At 47.1% G+C, this 21076-nt stretch overlaps 1 protein-coding gene across 3 annotated transcripts in view; it reads right to left on the reverse strand.

The window, feature by feature from the left end:
- Nucleotides 1-21076, reverse strand: part of Pcsk6 (proprotein convertase subtilisin/kexin type 6) — a 190178-nt gene that overhangs the window by 73007 nt on the left and 96095 nt on the right. For 2 of the 3 annotated variants that reach the window (XM_027408098.2, XM_027408096.2), the window contains exons 8-11: nt 16030-16242; nt 12291-12391; nt 7439-7542; nt 5821-5938 (exon numbers count right to left, since the gene is read on the reverse strand). In XM_027408098.2, the coding sequence (XP_027263899.1) occupies nt 5821-5938; nt 7439-7542; nt 12291-12391; nt 16030-16242 (536 nt within the window). The remainder of the gene's footprint in view (nt 1-5820; nt 5939-7438; nt 7543-12290; nt 12392-16029; nt 16243-21076) is intronic. The other variant, XM_035441384.1, reaches the window with a different exon arrangement.

Consider the following 21076-nt stretch of genomic DNA (forward strand, 5'->3'; position numbering starts at 1 on the left):
CCTCCTTGCAGCCTTAAGTATCTGGACCCACTCCATTCCAAGGAGGCAGAGGGCTCCCAGATGCTAGCCATCATAACGAGCCACTACCTAACCACCCACACCACTAATATGGTGGCTTCCTAGTTTTTCCCAGCGTATAAAAACTTCTAGTTTTCTGACACTTGTGACAGAATAATATTCAAAGTCAAAGATAAATATCTTCAAGTAACTATGTAGCAGGGACAATCAGAGGAAGGCACACCCCTGTCAGAAATCCTCTCTCTCTGGGGCCTCCTGACTCTCCATTTACATTTTGCTCCAGTCAAGAAGCTACTACAAGCCATGATTTTCAGTTTCACCCTTAACACTTCACTCCAGTCCCTGTACCCTTTCGTTGGCAGGTCAGTTCTCACTCCAGCTCCTGCATCCTTGCATTAGCAGGTCAGTCCTCACTCCAGCTCCTCACTCTGGCTCCTGCACCCTTGCATTGGCAGACCAGTCCTCACTCTGGCTCCTGCACCCTTGCATTGGCAGACCAGTCCTCACTCTGGCTCCTGCGCCCTTGCATTGGCAGGCCAGTCCTCACTGGCTCCTGCACCCTTGCATTGGCAGGCCAGTGCTACCTTTCTACTTGGCAGAGCTAGGGGCAAGAACTGGCTAGCTCCTGTTTCTTATCAGCCAATTCTGAAATCATTTTTGGGATACTCATGGGAATGAAGAGATAACAGAGTCCTTCCCTCTGGTATATTTGGCATCTGGATGGGGAAGAAGGTGCAGCTGACCCACTGGGACCATAGAGAAGAAGCTGGTCTAGGGAATGTTTTCGATCACCTTCTAAAGAGTACTAAGTGGGTAGGTGAGAGCATTCACTGGAGTCCACATTCTAAATCCAAGTATGGGAAAACGGTTCAGTGGGTCACCTCCTAGATCTATGTTCTAGAGTTAATGCCATCAGCTGAATCATCTCCAGTAAAGATCATTTTGCTAATGACATATGATATATCACATGAGTGAGTATATATTTTGGGCTGGGGGAAGGTTGAGACAGGGTCATATGTAACTGAGGCTGACCTTGAACCAACAATTTACAGGAGGATGACCTTAAACTCCTGATCTTCCTCCACCTCCTGAATGCTGGGATTATATCCCCAGCTAGATGAAATTACTTTTGATTATTAAACCACAGCATTACGTTTAGGCTATAAATAAAATTTAGCAACAAAAATGAAGCTATTCTAACTAACTTAGATCTAAATAACTTAATCCATAATTAATTGTTCTGTAAGCACACAATGTATATTTGTAGCACACCTTTCTTTTCTATGTCCGGTGCTAACAACAGTCTGAGATTCAGTCTGATAGGAAGTTAAAACAGAGATTAAAGCCCACTGTTCTTATTATGAGTTTATCTTTTTGCCTGCTCGCTAGGAGTTACTTGTATGCTCAAGTTCAGGACTCAGGGCACCTTTGTGGCCATTTGTGAGCATTCGCAGAGCAGCAAGGTTTGAGTCACCCAAGGCGCCTCCCAGCTGAGGTCAGGCCAGGCCATGCTTGGCTTCTTGTTTCCGCTCTCATGCTGTAAGGAGGCTCCATTTCACACTTTCTGTCATGGTGTGCTTTCCACGTGTAGGCTTTTTTGTTGGGGCTTTGCTTTTTTCAAGCCCCAACCCCGAACACCTCAAACTCAGGCTGAGGCATTGTCTAATGCTCCTGGACCCCCAAGGGGGGCGATGTGTTTTTTAGGAAAATAGAGGCACTGTATTCAGTTCAGGCACAAGTGAAGGTGCCAGAGGCTCCGAGTTAGATATCAATGAGTCAACAACAGTCAGTAAGAAAAGGCATCTTTAACCAGCAATCCATACAGTGAAACTGTCACCCATTATCTGTCATCCACAGACATCCAGAGAGTGTCATAAGCCGTGTGGCTTAGTGGAATCCCAGAAATAACAAAATACAGAAAAGGGAGGATGCAATTAACCTAGAGGCAGTTCTAGACAGATATCTATGAATTGATCATCTACTGTATAGATCACCCTCAATGTTCATCAAAGGAGGGAGGGAGGGAGGAGAGAGAGAATAAGAAGCTTGAAATAAAAAGACAGGTCAATGGGAATGAAATTCTGAATGGGAATCTTCAAAAGAGGCAAAACTTTGAGACCCACAGGTACTGCTCTCATGCTCTCTGCTGCCTTAGCTGACTCTTTTGTTCCTGTCGCCTCTACACCATCAAGTTGGGAGCCGTGAATGCTACAGACCTCTCAGCAGAAGTCTGGATATTTTAAAATGCATGGAAGTACTGGCCAGAAAAACCCAGTGGGTCAACTGTGATTTTAATGATTCAAAGGAATTATACTAAGCTTGGTTTTCTTTTTCACTTGAGTAGAAGCTATGAATGGATTCATTTTACCCACTTCTCCATGGAAATCCAAAAGCCACTCTGCACAGGTAGGAGTCACTGCTTATGATGCTACTTACCATCCCTTCATGGAAGAAAGGCTCCAAATAAATTAAAATTACTTATCTCCAGAGCAGGGAAGGATGCCTTTCAACCTACACTGTGCTTGGTTATCACAGGAGCAGTGATCCAGGCCACACCTAGGTTTTCATCCAGTAACACCCACAGGATGCTGAAGCAGCCTCTACTTGTCCTCGAGGTTCAAGTGATTGTCCCTCGTTCTTACATTTAGAGTTAGCATCTGTAGAATATTGTCCATGACAGCCTTGCACTGTGGCTCCTGCAGAGGAAGCCTTGGTTCTAGTCCTGGCTATTGTAGTTCTTGGGGGACAGTGGGCTATAGTGCCTGCTCAGCAAGGTCTAGTAAGACCAGAGGTCCTGCTTCTTTGGCTGTCACTGAAGACACTCTTCCTGTCATCCTCTCTCCTGATGGGTTCCCCGGCCTTAACCTGTGGAACTTCTATGTAAAGCCAAGTGTCCCTAAACATTCAGGGTCTAGATTAGTAGACTAGATACTTTGGCCAGTCCTTTTCTATACCAGACTTCTCTTCAGATTACGGATAACCAAGGATAGCTTTCTCCTGGAAAGGGAGGTGAAGTCCTGCATCTGTTGTGACTGTCATCATAGGTGGAGCCACATACTCCAGCCCTTCCCACTCCTAGCTGTTGGCCTCTTGGCTCCTTTCAGCCTGGACTAACCATTCAGGAGCTGTGGCACACCAGCTAGGTGGCATGGGAGAAAACCGTGCAATACAGGGATGCCAGGGGCTACTGAGTGCCAGTGCCAGGTGGTTATTTGGGGCATAGTGACATGATGCCAGTTTCTAAGCAAGGCTGGGCATGCAGGAAGGCTCAGTAGCAAGGAGAGCCCTTGTCAGTCACTGTCCTTGTCAGTGAGACTGTCATAGGACCTACCATGTTGTGGAGAGGAATGTGTCCCATTCAGGGCTGTGACAGGGGTTGCTGTCCTACATGACCAGAGTGATGGATGCCCCATTGTCACCCTAGTCACCCTAACTCAGGACCCCATACAGCATCACCCTAGACACAGCAGGTACAGTCATAATGTCTTCCAGACCCTGTACTTAAAGGCTAGGAAACAGACTTTGGTCACAGCAGGGCAAGGGAAAGGCAGGTAAACATGCCCCACACAATATGCACTGTTATACACACAGATATACCCATCTCCTCCCCCACCTGTCCCCTCCCTCTCCAGTTCTCTCTCCCCCCTCTTGCTCTCTGGCTCTCACTGTTTGTCTAGCCACAGGAAGCAGCTGAGGCCAGATTTCAGACATAAAGACCTAGGAGTCCACCAGGAGAAGAAGAACTCAGAAGGAGGCAGAGAGCAGTCCATGGGTCTGAAAGGCTAGGAGAGGATAAAGCAGACATATGGGAAACTTCCTGTCCCTTTAAAGCCAGGTGACCTCAACAGAGCAAAGCCCGGTGTGGGCAGCATGCAGCCGAGAGATGGGGGTCAGAAGTCCAGGTGAACCCCCCCCTTCTGTAGCCTGGTTGCTGCAGAGCTGCAGCTCCACAGGAGTCGAAGACACACTGGTAGTGAGGAGAGATCTGCCCCTGCCCCAGGTGACACTGCTTCCTCTGAAGGCCCTTATGTCCTTGGAACAATGAAGCATAGGAGCTGGGCAAGCGGTCTGAGACAGAAGGTTAGCTGGAAATTCCAGACAGAGTCAGAAACAGCAAAGGGGGAAGAGGAGTTTCCTTTGGAAACAGAAGTCCGATTCTTGCCCCCTTTTGGAGTTTGTAGGGGGCCTTACTTTCCTCAAAGGATAGGAACAATGTCATACTGTATGTTAGTGTGAGTTCCTTCAACCTATGCTGTCTAGACTCTGTGTGCTTTCACTCAGAAAACAAAATAAAACAAAAATAAAAACAACCACTCGCCACCTAGGCACCACTCGATCATCTTAAACAGATTTCTGGCAGGAAAAGAATGCTTCATTCAGGAGTTGCCCTCCCTGGGAAGCTGGGTGGGAGGGAAGTGGGTAACACCACAGGTCAGGGACCAGAGCAAGAGACAGGCTCGCCTAACCTGTGTAGCAGGCAGCTCCCAGCAGAGGAAGTCAGCACAGGCAAAGGCCCTTTATCCCAGAGTAGCCCCCTCCTTCTGAGGGTTAGCACAAAAGCTTTCTAAAGGAAATGAGGCCTTAGGAAACCAACAGTCAGACCTGCTCCCTGGCTGGTAGGCCTGTCTGGTTGTAGAGTGATGGCTCCAGGACTCAGTGGGTACAATTAGCCACATGGTGGAAACTTGTTTCAAAAGGTCCTTCAATGACTATTCATCCTGCAAATATTCTCTGAACTCCCACAGTTTTCAAGGCATGCTCAAGAAACACAACTCTCAATCTTTTGTGGCAAAAGAACTTAATATAAGAGGTGTACATGTTCATGGAAGTAGTGAGCTCAAAGATGTGGGTCTACATTTGTAGTTAAAACAATGTAGCCTACTTTCTCTTCGTGTGTGTGTGTGTGTGTGTATGTGTGTGTGTGTGTGTGTGTGTGTGTGTGTGTGTGTAAGCCAGAGGCTGACTTAAATGTCTTCCACTATTGCTATCCACTTTATCTTTTGAGACAGGGTCCCTCTCATTAAACCCAGAGCTCACCGATCACCTGGACTAGCTGGCCAGCCATTTCTGGATAGCCTTTTGTCTCCACTTCCCAGTGCTAAGGCTACAGACATGTGCTGCCATGACCAGCTCATGTGGCTCTGGTTGTCCAAACTCAGTTCTGCAGGCTCGTGCATCAGATGCTTCACTGACAGAGCCATCCCTGGCCCCTGTTTTAGCCCCCTGCTCAGGGCCTGTTTAAGCATTCCAGCCTTAAGAAGGTGTATAGGCCTGGACAAAAACAATGCAGAGATGCTGTGTAGTCCATGAGCCCACACACCCCAGCCTGCAACAGAGAAGAGGCAGACCCCATTTCTCTTGTACAATACAAGCTCTAGGGCAGTGGAGCTGGGCTATGGTGCTAACCTCTAGCAGGTGGAACAGAAAAGACCCTGTGGCTGCTGCTCTTACATCCTGTGGGCAAAGTAGATCCCTAGTCTGGTTGGCTATGATAAACCAATGGATGAGAATTTCCAATACCAGGCCAAGAGATTCAGACTGAGAAACAGACCCCCTACACTGGCATCATCTGCTACAAAAGGACAGGAGGCCTCTAAACAGTAGCACATCTAGAGGGGCATCTTCTCCTAGCTGCACAATATGTAAGAGAAAATTCAGGCATATTACAGATGGGCACCACCCATATAATCCTTCCTGTCTGTGTGCATAGAGACTTAGGACTGAACACCTTCCCTTCCATCCTTGCTGCAGAACCAGGTCTCGGGTACCTTAGAAGTGATCAGAGAAAGAGCAGAGCCTTACCTGGGCCTTTTGTCTGCAGTGGCCACACACATGTGTTGGGATGGCACTGCTGTCCACTTCCTGGCCTCCAGGACAAGAGCTTCGGCATCCACCAAGCCGAATCCGTAGAGATGGCTAACTGAAAAAACAGGGCCTTCAGAGCCAGCTCTTCCTGCTCTACCCCCACCCCCACCCCCAGGAAGAGAGCTGTCCCCAATTCTGTGATCTCAGGAGTACACAGCAGCTGGTGTCACCTCAAGGTCACCCTAAGGTGCTGATAGGTTCCCATGGTAGCTGGCCAGGGGTCCAGCTTCATTATCCTCTGAATTCTTTCAGCTCAGGAGGGATGGCTGGGACATATGTCCCACTCTGGGACAGAGTCTAGAACTTTCTTTTGAGAGGACAAGGTCGGGTCTCTTTTTGTTAGGAGGACCTGCAACATGTGTGTCCCTGAAATTCAGACTAGACAAGAGAAACAAGCCCAAAAGCCTCAGAACCCAGGGTGTTGGTATTGGGAACCTGCCTAGCCTGTACCAAGCCTTGGCTATGAGCTCCAGTACACACCTCCTAAAATCCAAGCACATGACTGTGCTGTGCAACAAATACAATAAAGACAAGGGCAACTGTTGTTTCAAAAATAATTTTCTGTTGGTACTGAGTCTCAGGACTTTCAGGACAACAGTATACTGTCAGGAGTGCTGGTGGAGCTGGCTGGATCCAGGATTTGACTTGGCCCAGAGAGAAGGTTTCAAAGCTTAATTCCAGGGCAAAGTCAAGACCTGATACAATCTATTTTCCTTTTTAATTAGACCAAGATGGAAATGGAGGGCAATGTTATGGGACACCACTAACAACTACAAACAAAGATCTATGAGGCCTAGTCAGTGACCTCTTTATTCAGAGGGGTGCCCCTTGTCATTCACAGTCACAAGGCCTGACCTATATGAACAGAAAGTGATATCAGGCTTGGAGTCATGGTAGTTGGATCTGAACTTCAAAAAAGGAGACAAGTTTTCTCTAATACATCATTGCCAACAGGAATGTTTTTCAAGCACTTCTTGTCAACTTCCTTCTCCGAGACCCCTGACTATGTCCTGACCATGGAGCCATGTTACCATACTGGTGTCTGGGACGAGGACCCAAATTCCATTAGTTATTCCTATAACATAGGGGCTGGCTGGCAGCAGGTTTAGAGATCAGAAGTAAATTACATAGCTATCTCAATGTCTTTTTTGCAGAGGTAGGAAAAGTGAAGGTGAGAACCAAAATGAAGAGAGCCTGGCTGTGGATTCATGGTCCTCCCACTGCAATCTCCCGAGTATTTGGATAGTAGGCAAATGTCTTCATGGCTTGCCCTAAAGTTGCCTTATAAGTCACAGTTCTTTGTGAAAAACAAAAAAAATTAAGGAGCAAATTGAAAAAGACTATTAAAAAAACCCTTGACATGGCAAAAGTTGTAGCATTTAGGGAACTGGACTCTGGGACACTGAGGTTGTCCCTTCATGCCAGTATGTGCTCTGGGAAACTATCCTTAAATCACTACAAGGTAGTTTAAATTCTTACAACCCATAGTCAATGGTAACAGTAAATGCTATCTGGGCCACCAGTGCCTCTCCCAACCCACCAGGAGCATTCGCACCTTTATGCCCGGCACCGTTGACTTTCCAGTCACTCGCCTTCAGATGAGCTGGCCGTGATGTCTTCACTAGCAGGTGCTGCACATCCCTCCAGGTTAGCTGGTTGCTGCAATGACATAGCAGAGGCCACCAAAGTCAGTGGTGTTGGCCAGGCAGGCCATTCCAAGGAGATACCAGCAGTCAGCCCAAGGCTCAGCTTGCATACCTCCACAGGGGTTCACTTTGCAGCAATGGTTCCCAGCAACTGAACCCTAGGCTTAAAGAGTTCAAAGGTTCTAAAATCTACAGGCATGAGAGACCTAGCCTGGCTGCCAAAGCCACTTAAGTTTGAATGTGGAGCTGGGCTCTGTCACCATGCGTAAGGGCATGCGAGCTGGGCTCTGTTCTAAGAGAAAGCACTGGCTGCAGACTGTAGGAATTCTAAATTTACACTTCCTTTCACTGTACATAGAAACATGTCATCCAAGAACACATGTACCCCCAGTGTCTATTCTAATCGCTCTGTTCCCAGCAATGAGCCCATGTTATACGGTCTGGGAGTGCTGAGCGTGGTGCCGGCTATTCTTATTATCACTTCCAAGTTCAAATACCTTTTAGGATAAAAGAACACTATCCTAATTGTACAACATCTAAGCAATATAAAAACATTAGCATTAGCAGCACTTGTGGTCTTTCTGGGAGCATTTTACATTTTGCAGTCCTGGGTTTGATGAAAAGAGTGCTTTTCATACTATCACCAAGTAGAGAAAAGCAGGAAATGAAACCCCTATTCCTGTCTTCTCTTATGCGTTAGTTATCATAGAATCTGGATATCTGAATGCATAAGCTTTAAATATAGTTCATGTAACAGCTACGTCAGACTCATCCAAAGTGTAGGAATAATTTTGCAATGTGAAGCTAACAGCTGAGTGAAAAGCTCGAAGTATACATTCATGGTTCTACCCATGGTCCCACCAAGAAATAATTATAATGTTTTATTAAATGGATCTGTATTTCAATTACCTCTCAATCAGAATGCCAGCCAAAGACAAATGAGCATCCTTCTTATTCCCTTCAAAGAAATAATTCCTTTCCAATCTATCTTTTCAGGACTTATTGAAATGAGAGTGATGAGGATAGTCCTCAGGTCTGTCCCAGGAGTTTGTTGGCTACATGATGTAAAATATTTGGGCATGGCAGTGAGGCCAGTACAAGGATGCTGAAGCCAGTCTTCCTGAAAGTTTATCACCAAGGTCCCAGAGAGCCATGAGCCTCAGATTTGGGAAAAGACTATGTCCAGAATGGGAGACATTATTTCCTTTATTTGCATTTATTTTATGCTGGCTTTCCATGTCATGAGATATCTTCCTCCTCTGTACCTTCCTCTTCAAGCTTAGGCACTGTTCCTTATATTGAGAATCATCTTCATGTGGCAGGGAAGCCCTGGGAGGGGCTGATGCAACCCTGAGCTCTGTGAGTGGGGTCTGCAGAGCATCACAGGCACTTTGCTCACCTGGAGGGTCTGCATCTGAAGCTCGTAGTTCAGCATGCTAGTTGCATGTTAGTTCAGCTCTAAGTTGCATGCATTATTACTCACGTGTGGCAAAACCTCAGCATGCCTTTTGGGGCCACCAATCTTGTGACCAGCCCAGTCCTACCAACTCCACTATCAACAGCATGAGGACATACACTGCTTCTGTGAAGTGACAGCTTTCAAATATACAGGGGCTTTTTAAAGATGACTATCCTTAAATGCCTGGGCACTTTGTTTTTCTCAGGTGAATCCCTCAACTTGCATGATTCTCTGGGGTCTTCTGGGTCACATGAGTTGCAAACCATTTCCACAGGTCATGCAGGCTGCTGCCAGGAAGAAGAGGCTAGGAACCATCTCATCAGGAGGAAAGAAACATTTTTTTTTTCCTTCTAGGGGATGTCTGAGAAATGGTGAGGAGCATTTAGTTTCTCCACCCTCCTTTCTTGTGCAAGGACTGAACTTGGAGCCTCACTCACTCTACCTCTAAACTACAGCCCTAGTCCCCAAAACACTTTTCAATGAAAACAGAGGTGGACAGCACCTTTGGAGTCTGCACCAAACTAGAGGGAATTGCTAGGTTGTCTGCCTGTGCCATTCTTATCACTTGCTATCCACAGGTCCTTGCATCCTCATTGGGAGTGTCTTCCTCTATCACAGTGATTCTCAACCTTCCAAATGCTGAGATCCTTTAATACTGTCCCTCATGCTGCGGTGACTCCCGACCAAAAAACTATTTTGCTACTACTTCATAAGTATAATTTTGCTATTGTTATGAATTGCAATTTAAATATCTGACATGTGACCCCTGTGGGAGTCACAACCCACACGTTGAGCACCACTGCTCTAGGACTTTCATTTATGACACTGAGAGATGGAAGAAGGCAATGCTGAGGTCCTGCTGCATGGGCCTGCCGGACACTGTGGTCTCCTAAATTCAGCTGAGTCCCTAGACGCCGCATGGTCCCTCCTGAACTAATCCTAACTCTAGAAAGTTCAAAGCAAATTCTCCCATACGTGAGGCTTGTTTGAATTGCACCTGCAAATCTCCAGGCTGTCACTAGTTTCTTCAGGTCCACAGGCATTCTTACTGGGACAACTGGTCATGAAGCATGGCATGTTTTCTATTTAGGTCTGACTAACAAAATTCCTTGCATGTTTCCAATAAGGAATGGAGGAAAATAGAGAGTGATGAATTGCTAAGTACGAGAATGGAACTTTTCCACACAAGTAACTAATTATTGCAGAGCCCCAGGACACAGAAGCTAACATTATTTTTTGGCCTGAAAATTGAAAATATTTAGCTGTTTTTGTTAAATTGGTAGCATTTGAGTGTTTTGGTCTTTAGCTCTGTGGAAATCAGCAGGCAAGCATGCATAATTTCAAGGATTTACACATCTCAAATATTCTCTCTGAATTATTTAAAAACTCGTCTAGAACAAAGAATTACTGCAAATGTCGGGCTGTTCTGTGACAGTTGATGTCTAAACTGTTTCTGCCTCTACAACTGCACATGAAGTGTTTTTGTTTGTATCCAATGGGGGAATGGCCCCATGGTTCCCAAATTTGAATACTTTGTCTCTGGCTGATGACATTGAGTTTTTTGGGGGGAAGGCTGTAGAACCTCTCATAGGGTGTGCCTATGAACAAGAAAGGAGGTTGTGGGGTGGACCTTGAAACTTAGGCCTGGTCTAAAAGTGTTCCTTGATCTGCTAAGGATGTCTTAGTTAGGGTTTTCTATTGCTGTGAAGACACACCATGAGCATGGCAACTCCTACAAAGGAAAACATTTAATCGTGGTGGCTGGCTTACAGTTCAGAGTTTCAGTCCATTATCACCATGGTGGGACATGGCAGTGTGCAGGAAGACATGGTGCTGGAGAGGTAGCTGAGTGTCCTATGTCTTACAGGTAACAGGAAGTGGTCTGTCTCACTGGGAGTAGCTTGAGCAAAGGAAACTTTCAAGCTCACCCCTACAATGACACACTTCCTCCAACAAGGCCATACCTACTCCAACAAAGCCACACCTCCTAATAGTGCCACTCCTTTTGGGGGCTATTTTCTTTCAAACTGCCACAACCAAGAAGTAACAAGCTGGGCCGTTGGCTGTTGTCACCACAGACAGAGCCCAAATTGCTATACCTTCCCCACCGTGATGAACTGTATCTCTTCAAACTATGAGCCAAAAATGAATTTCTTATTACATTAACAAAGAAGTGGTTCATGCACGAAGTTAACCCTTGTCTGTCTGACCCATTTTATAACTCTAGGTTATGTGGGACTCAGATATGCAAAGTGGTACTTAGTCATTGTCGGTTTCTGAACCAAGATTCAAGGAAAGAAGCTGTGAGAGCCTAGCACACAGTTTGGGTGCATGGTTATGAATGGAGAGCTCCGGCCCATGTAGCTCCTGGGAGAAGACAGGCAGTAGGCTTTATGAAGAGAAGAAACCACTTGGAGAATGGCCTAAAAAGGAAGGGAATTCTGACACAGACCACAACATAGATAACCACCCATGGCATCATGTTGAATGAAATACACCAACCACAAAGGGCAGAACAGGCAAAGGAGGTATCCTTAACCAAAATGCAAAAGAAAAAAAAAAGCTATTACAGGTTTTAAACAGAGTATCTGCACAGACTTCATGAGTTGAACATCTTTAATCTGAAAATCCAAGATTCTTCCAGACCTGAAACTTTCTGAGCATGATATCAGCACGAAAAACCTTTCAGATTTTGGAGCATTTGGATCCAGGGTTTTAGGATTGAAGATGCTTGGTGTGAACTGTATGGTTTTGTAACATAAATAAGGTTCTTATGGCCATCAAGTTCAAAGACAGGAGGCAGCATGGTGGCTGTCAGGGGCTGAAGGAGAGGGAGTGTCATGACCTGAACCGTGGCATGAGTTGAAGTCCTAGGCCTTGCCCTGCTCCTCAGAATGTGACTGTATTTCAAAATAGGACTTACCAAAAAGAAAAAAAAAGATAATTCAGGTAAATAAGGTTATCAGCATGAGCCAATTGGAAGCCAAGGAGACGCCAACCCTGCTATTGCCTCAATCCAGGCAGGGACTTTGAGGGCACACATTTCTATTGTATGAGCAACCTTCTATGGCACCCTGGGCTGATCAATTCAGAGAGTTACTGTTTAATAGGAACAAAACTTCAGTTTGGGAAGATGACAAAATTCTGGTGGATGTGACAGTGATGGGTAAATGGCAATGAAAATGGGAACATACAGCCGTGCTTGTCATTTAAAATTCTCAGGATGCTAGGTCTCATGTTAGGTGTGTTCCACCAGCGTATAAACACCTTTTCAAAGGAAAAGAAGGGAGGTTGAAACTTACTTTGCTTCCAGAGCCAAGGCAATGATGCCAGCCACCATGGGGGCCGAGACTGAGGTCCCAGTGTGACCATCGGTGCAGCGCTGACGCAGATCCGTGGTGACCTGCATGAAAGGGAGACATGTGAAGCAGGGCACTGGGGAGGCTGGTTCCTCCTGAGAGAAGAGAGGCCCTCCGCAGGCTGCCAACTGGAGAGAGTGATCTTGGGTGCCAGTGGCAGAAAAGGCATGCTGTCTGGCTCTTCTGGTGTTCGCTCAGGTGCAAAACTGAGGTGAGAACAGAGACAGGAAGACAGGCATCTAGAAGCACAGGGTGTGCTTTCAGAAGGGATCAGCTCCGCTGGTTCCTGAAGCCCACAGAAGCCAGTGTAGACAAACAGTCAGGCAAGATGAAATGGACCCTCTGCTGACCCTTCTTCCTGGGGTCACTGTGCTCCTGCACTAAAATGCATGAAACCTGATCCCCCCACTGCAGAGCTAAGCTCAGTGACTCAGGACTTCAGGGGAGCAGAAACCTTCCCTGCAAAGTGCTCAGGAGCCCAGATAGTGTTTCTACCTTAAGCTGCAAGGTAAGGATTGGGATGGTGGACATCCCTCCCTGAGGAACCTGAAGTGCCCTTGTCATCACAAGGCCTGCTGAGCAGGACAACAGGGCTGCTGGTCTTTTGGGGAAGGTGAGGCTGGCTCTGCTAGCTGGGATTCCTCTGCCTGTCCTCACCTAAGGTGATGGCTCCAGGAGGGTGGGGCACTGACTCACAACATCACAACTGCTCAACCTGACTTGCACATCCCTGGGACGTCACGGGGGCAGAGGCTGTGGGATCAACACACTGAGTTCAGTTGGGATCATGACCCTTGCGACTTGTGCTCCTAGTTTGAATTCCATGCCCTTTGCAGATGGAATCAAGGCTGCTAACCTTAAATCAGAGGGATTCTTCTGGATTTTCCAGCTGGGCCTGATAGAATCAGAAGGCTTTAGGGGTGGAAGAAGAAAGCAGAAAAACCTGTTGGAGAGGTGAGGAATGATAGACTCCAGCCATCAAGGCTGGCTTCAGAGAGGGAACTGGAGAGACTGAGACCAAGGGTATAGGGAAAGAGGGGCTCTAAAACCAAGAATACCAGATGGTATTCAACAGCCCACAAGGGAACGGGGACCTCAGTCCTACACGGACAGGAGGCTGAGACATGTCTAGTCTGCATAAGCAAGGACCTCCCCAGAGATGCCAGAGAGCCCTTCGGACATGCTGACTTCAGCCTGTGCATCTGGAGCTGAGAGCCAAATAGGTCACCCGGCTTCTGAGCTGCAAGGTGGGGGGATGTCAGTCGGTGCCACCTTAGGATGCTATGTTTATGATGACATATTAGGACAGCAACAGGAAACTAGCTCACCCACCCATCTGCTGCAAAGCTCATGCAGCCATTTTATGGAACCCTTGAGAATGAATTTTTCCAGCACTAATATTGGATTCTTCCACACAGACCCATGTCCTCTGGTCATGTTGTAGCTGGGCTCACAACACCCCCGGGGAAGGTATCTAGCCTGGGTCATACATTCATCGGGGAGGATCTGACAGGTATTTTACTAGAAACAAACTTACCTGCTGCACACTCAGTAGGACTAAAGCACCTCAAGGAAAGACAGAAGGGCCAGCCCAGGAAGGACTTCTGTGTCCCCAGCCCTTCTGATGCTCCCACACAGGTCACAGCAGGGTGCCTACTCCTGCTCCTCACCTTTGGGTGGGAGCCCAGCAACTGTGAGCAAGCAAGGTCCAGGGCTGGTTCTCCACCACAGGGCAGAGGATTTAGGAAGGGAACGGAGACTAGCCAAACTGGAGGGAGCCAAAGCAAGGTGGGCAGAGCCCTCCCACATTTGAGGGTCCTGCTTGGAACACTGCTCACATTGGATGAACTGACCCTCATTTTTAGCCTCCAAGGCAAGAGGTAAAGGCTTTAGTTCTCTGATGGAGAGCCGTGTCTGTTCATGAGGAATCCCCCACTCCTGGTGGACTCTGCAGGGAGGAAGCATGCAGGGGGCAGAGGTTTGACTGACACTAGAGCTCACCTGAACTCAAGGCTGTGAAGCACGGGCTATCTTTTTAAAGCTTGCTCAGCCCCTTTACAGGGCATCTATGGGGCATCAAGCATAACTTAGGCTCCAGTTATGGGACAAAAATGCCCAGAGCAGAGTTTCAGGTCAGCAACTCTGACACTCAATCCTATCTTTTCCTCTTTCCCAACCATATCTTTCTTATCCACAAGTATTGCTCAGAGGAGGGGGAATTATTTTAAAAGAAGAAATTCAAGAGAGATGCCACATGCCTGTCACATCAGCATTTGTGAGGCGAAGGCAAGAGGATCAGGAGTTCAAGGATAACCTCTACTATACAGTAAGTTCAAATACAGTCTGGGCTGCATAAGCCCATCTTGGAAACAAAGGCAGGGAGGGAGAAAAGGGATTAAAGTGTCTTCTCGATAGATATGTGCACATTTAAGCACCACAGTAAGTAAATGAAGTCACAAATCCTATTTCTGGAGCTGAGTGCCATCACCGAGGAAGCAGCCCTAGTACAATGTGTCCAATAATGCCAACCTCAACTTGTCCTTGGTTAGCCAGGAGGCCTTTGCTGGGTTTCATCAAAAACATCTGTTTAATAAAGCGTTAACAAGTCCGTGCTCAAATAAGGAGGAAGAGGAAACAAATAGGACATGGTGAGGAGTCTTGGCTGCCCATGCCAGGGCTGGGTGATGCTGCAGATGGGAGAGCAAGACCTTAATGCCTCTGCGAAGCAGCCTGGGCCGCTGCCCGGCCTACAATGGGATGATGGTGGCTGGCCTTCAGTATGAGCACAGCAAGTAGAGAACAGGAAGCCTGTGTGCTCCCCAGAAAAAAATGTAAAAATAAATTGGAAAATAATTTGTATCTTAGCAGAGGGAGGGATGAAAAGACACTGGTGAGAGCTAAAATCGAACCGTGTCTGGGCAGCTCCAGAGGCTCATTTTTAAAATGTCTACACACTAACTTAATGACTCTGCATTTGAATTCTTCATTAATTTAGACTGGAAACCTTCCCCCACACTGCTCGCTCCTTTTTTTTTTTTTCAAATATAGGAAAGTATATACAGAAGGCAGAAGCATAAATCCCAGCCATATACTTAAACAGTTCCCATTTGAGAGAGAAACCAGGGGCTGGGAATGTGGCTCAGTGGTGGTGTCCCTGCCTACAGCAGGTTTAAGTACCACAAAAAAAGAAAAAAAAGAAAACTAGCACTCTGTTCACTGCAGTTAGCAGAGCTGGCAAAAGCTGTGGCTTTACTTCCAAGTGTCTAGGGCACGTCCCTTGGCCGAAGAGAAGCCTAGAATGCTCAGGTTTCCAGAATGTTTCAGCATAAAACCGAGACTTTCTATTTTAAGCATCAGAACAGAACTGGTCAACTGGACTCTGGGATGTGACCACAGAATACCAGAGAGCTAAAAGGAGATATGACAAAGATGAACCCCCTTCTTAAATGACATTTTTAGGTCTCTAAAGTCACAGAGGGTTTCATTGGCATTTCTGGGCACAGATAAGTAGAGCATCTTATAAATTAGTAAAGTCTGAGGCGGGCTGCCAAAGCACTGGGATTGACCTTAGGCTCAGCCTGCTCACAGATGGATGAGGAAGGGAACTGAGACCCAACATATCTGGTCTTGGCCCAACTTGCCCTGGGTAAAAGGAAGCCTTCAAGCTTAGAAGAGAACTCACAATCTTCCGTTCATAGAAGGCCCCACTGCTGTAGGTGGTAGCCAAGGTGGAGGCGCACTCCTCCAGGTACCAGGGTTTGTGGCCGTTCTCAGTGGTGCTGCTCACAGAGATGGTGTAGATGCTGTTGGTGTAACCGTCACAGGAGCAGTGGTCCCCTTCTCTCCCTCCGTTCCCAGAGGCCCAGACAAAAATGGAGCCCAGACCTTGGCGGCCCTGTGTGGAAGCAAAAAGAACAGGGTGTCAGCAACTGTGGTGGGACCCCATGGAGAGCATTTCTCACCAATCTGCAGCCCCACCTTCAGCATGTTCCTCCACAGGGCTGTGATGGTGCACTGAAACCATGGAGGTCCGGCCCAAGGGTTCCATGTGGGTTTCTGGGGAGTCATTTTGCCTATGGTAACAGTATCTTACACAGATGGTCAGGATCCTGTCAGAGAAGGGCCAAAAGACCCCCCTGTCTGTCACAGGAAGCTCCAGACCCCAATGCTGCTCCAGTTGAGACAGGCCTCTAATTTCCATTGCAGTAGCTGAGGACCAAGGGAACTCAGCATAAGACCAAGATTAGAGACAGACACTGGTGGGATTTGGAGCTGTTTCAGTTTATGGGTCAAAGGAGCTGGTTTTGAGAGGGAAGAACAGGAAATTTCCTGAAAATACAGTTGCAGAGGTAAGCTTCTCAGAGGTCCAGCTAATTTTTCAAAGAGGGGTGAAGGGTAAGGGTTGAAAGGTGAAGGGTGAGACTCGAAGAGGTGAAGAATGAGAGGTGAAGGGTGAGGGGTGAAGGGTGAGGGGTGAGGGGTGAAGGGTGAGGAGTGAGAGGTGAAGGGTAAAGGGTAAAAGGTAAAGGGTAAAGGGTTAGGGGGTGAGACTGACTTCTGCGTTCAACTGTTAGATAAACATGATCATGGTCCAGAACACTGCTATATGCCCACAGAAGTCCCATTACAGTTCCTAGAGGTGGCTGCCACGGACAAATGGATACATGTTAAAGCAGTCAAGCCAGATGTCAACACCAGCCCAGGCTGCTGGCGTCACTAGTTCATCGGGAACATGAAAGAGAGAAAGCACATGACCGTGGCGGGTCAGGCAGGTTCCTGCAGCTCTGTTCTATACTATGCCCATGGGATCAATGGTTTCTGACCAAACTTTGTGTCGTCCCAGCTATAAACACTAGTTAATGGTTAGCTCATGGAAGACTCTATTGAGTCAGTCTCAACAGCTGGACCCACTGAGGGTGCACACCATGAAGTGGACCTCCCAGGCTCTTAACTGAGAACCCTCCCTTCCAAACTTAGGGAGGGGACTGGCCCCAAATCTGAGCAACTGGTCAGTTTAAAGATAGCTCTCAAGTGTATTCTATGACCTGATGCATGTATCTCTCCTCAGAGTTCAGGGCTTTCCTTGGGGAGTGGACCTACCTGCTCTGGAAGCCTGTGACGCTCTATTTTACAGACTAAAGAGACTGGTTCTAGGCTGAGGCTCCCAACAAAACCCACAGGGAGGTTCCTGTTGTCCCCTGACCCTGCTATGTCAGGATGGCCAGTTCATCCTGCTTTCTCCATCTCCAAGAAGGGCTTTACCGAATGCCTAAGTGTTTACCACAAAGGTTACCTAGACTTAGCAACAAAGAGTAACTTCTAGGGTTGGAGAGATGGCTCAGCAGCAGTTTAAAGCACTTGATGCTCTTGCAGAGGACCTGGGTTCTATTCCCAGCACCCACTTGATGGCTCACAATCATCCATAACTCCAGTTCCAGGGGATCTGATGCCCTCTCTGACCAGTGCGGGCACCAGATGTGCATATGGTATATAAACATGCATGTGGGAAAAACACTAATATACCCCAAAAATAAATCTAAAAGAACTTCTAAGAAATAGGTTAACTTCTAAAAGAAAGGCACTAAATAAGGAAATGGGTATGCCGTGTGAATTGGGTCATGCCCTGTGTCAGGATGCGTCAATCAGCAGTGGCTCACACAGGTGCAGAGGAGCTAGGTGTGTGGAAGGCATTCGTGCCATCCAAGTGTGGGTAACTCAGTGCTCCATCATGAGGTTTGCATCTTGATGAAATTGCTTAGTGATGGCTTTCTCAGAGGACGTCCTCATCATTAAGCAAAGCAAGACTACAATTACCTGTTGGAAAAGATTAACCAGAAGCCAGTTCAAAGTGACTAAAATCCAAATAAAAAGGCATATAGTCCACCAGAATCTATCCATTCCATGTAAGAATCATCCCCAGGATACTGTCACTCTCAACTCCATACCCAATGCAGAACTGTTTATAAAATGTTCTTATTTTGTAAAATTTAACAATCTTATTATTCCAGAAGTGTAGGGGACAACTTAAAATAGTGCTCCTCACTCTTGAATATGTTGTGTGCACTCTGAACCACAAGGGAATCTTGTTACAAATGTCTTTGGGCCCAGCAGGTCTGGGGACGCCTGTCAGTTAGCTGTCCAGCACTGTAACAGATATGTGAGGTAAATCAAATTACCAAGAAAAATAAAAGAATTTATTTGGCTCATAGTTTTGTAGGTTGCAACCCATGACTGGCAGTACCCATTGTTTTAGACTTTAGTCACAGTGTCACAATAGAGACTCATGGCACAGAAAGGTTACTTGCCACATGATGGGGATGGGGGCACTGGGTCCCACAATCCCCTTCAAGGTGTGCTGGCAATGACCAGCTGATCTCCCACTAGGCTCCACCTCTTCCAGTTTCCTCCATCTCCCAGCAGCACCATGTTCATGGACTTGAAATTCTGCATGCCTAAGAATTGTCAGCCCATACCACACTGCTGATCCTAGCCGTCTACCTGACACAGGGCATTTACGGCCCAACCATCTAACTTCCCACAGGCACCGAAGTATCTACGGCCTCTTTCTTGTCTTGCTGTGGTTTTCTAGAGAGACAGAACTCAGAGGGAGGCAGAGAGCACAGCTAGGTTTGGGCTGTGAAGAGATAGGCCTTGGCCGTCCCTGGAGGTTTTAGGTTCCCTTTCCACATCTTGTGTCTACACTGGAGCTGGAGTGGGGGTGTTCCAACTCCCACCATGCTAGCATTTCTGTTTAGGTAAGCCACAACTTGAACTCCAAATGGCACTGGCATCCTCTCAGGGGGCAGGCAGTCAGGTACACCCTCCTGAGGGCTGGTGAACTCCGGGCATCTGGAGAAGGCCAGCTGTTCTTTATCAGTCTTTATTCCCCTTTCTGAGCGAACACTCAGGTGAGAAGTGCAGTATCAAATAGATCCCTTTGCCCAACAATGGCTTCTAAAGTCCCCTGCCACTCCACCACATCATCTACCGAAGACAAAGCCACATTTTACAGAAAAAGATAACAGGTCACAAATAGAGCAGCATGGAGGAGAAACAGATGGGGCCATGTGCTTTGGTTGGAGGTCGTCTCATTTCTGAGAGTACTCTCCCTGGCATCTCTAGACAGCTGTGATTTAAGGGCCGGTATAACGTATTTTACTTCAGAATAACTAAGATTTAAATGGTCTCCATATTTTAAGAAAACAGGACAAGAATGGGAGGGGGGGGGCTGCGTAGTTCCCTCTACATATCCTGTTACCCCGACAACCTGATGAAGCAGCTGCTCAGGGTTCAGAATGCAACGTTCCCTTCTTTGTAACTCCAGCTTGTGTAAGCTCAGTACACAAACCTAAAGGCACTGCAAGTGACCCCTTGAAAACCGACATCTCCTCTCCTGGAAGCAGAGCTCCCAGCCACATCTTTAGACAGCATCTCATAGAAATGCCAGATGTTCGGCATTAGCACCATTCCAACCCATGCCTTTTGTGCAGAAAACGGGACCTCTGGCTTAAGTCAGCCTCTCCGAAGCTGCAGCTCAGCTTAATTTTTAGGATGTTTCACTTGTCATCGAGTCTGAGATCTGAGTGATCTAACCGTGGGAGGGGAGTTGAGTCATGGAAACAAGTGATTTATTTATTCAGCAATCTCTGGTGGGGCAGAGGCTTACTTGGTCATGCTTGGATCTGCCAGCACTCCCCTAGCCCAGCACGTGGCCCAGCACACGGCCCAGCACATGGCTCGGCCCAGGTGCTCAGCAGAATAATGGAAGCTGCCTCTGCAGCATGGTGCAGTGAAACTGTTCCAATGTGAGCACAGGTCTTATGCTGTCTGTGTCTGTACTCTGCCTCTTTTACTTCTTTCCCTCTGACAGTTGAACACTGCTCTGTTTTCTGGTTGTTGGTTTTTCAGGCACTGTGACCCTGGGTGGCCTGGTGAAACGGCACTAAAAGAAGGATGGTGTCCCTTGTACTGTGGGGGTTTGCGGACCAGATGTGCCTGGAAGGAGGTGAAGTCATAGTACACCCCTTAACTGAGAAGTGTAGAGAAATGAAGGCACTCCAGGGATTCAGCGTGGTTGGAGGTGGCAAGGCAGGAGGATATCCTCTGGCAAAACTCTTGTTGCCATTGAAAAGATAACACACAGCGACCAACTAGATACATCCAAGAAAAAAATCAAGAGGCAATCAGAAAAAGAGCCCTGAGCAGAGTTTAAGAAGACTGGGGCTGGGAACATGGCTCCAGTCAATAAAATACTCACCACTCAAGCAAGAGGACCCAAGCGTGATTGCCAGAGACCACTTGTAAAAAGAAATAAAGAAGAAAGGAAAAGCTGGTGAATGGCACACAGGATCCCAATGCTGGGAGAGAGACAGACTTGCTGGCCAGCCAGACTAGCCAATCAGCAAGCTCCAAGTTCGGTGAGCCCCATGAGAAACTGTATTTCAAAAAATAATGTGGTGGTGCATACCTTTAATGCCAGCACTTGGGAGGCATAGAAGATTTCAGAGAGTTTGAGGGCAGCCTGAACAACATAATGAGATGCTAGCCAACCAGGGTTGCCATGTAAGACCCTGACTCAAAGATAAATAAATAGGGACTAAAGAGATGTCTCAGCAGATAAGAGTACTTTCTGCTCTTGTAAAGGACCCAGGTTTAGTTCCCAGCATCCATGCTGAGGTTTGCATTCATCTATAACTCTAGATCCATGGGATTCAATGCCTTCTTTTGGC

Source organism: Cricetulus griseus, chromosome 3 (assembly GCF_003668045.3).
Source record: "Cricetulus griseus strain 17A/GY chromosome 3, alternate assembly CriGri-PICRH-1.0, whole genome shotgun sequence".
Classification (NCBI taxonomy): domain Eukaryota; kingdom Metazoa; phylum Chordata; class Mammalia; order Rodentia; family Cricetidae; genus Cricetulus; species Cricetulus griseus.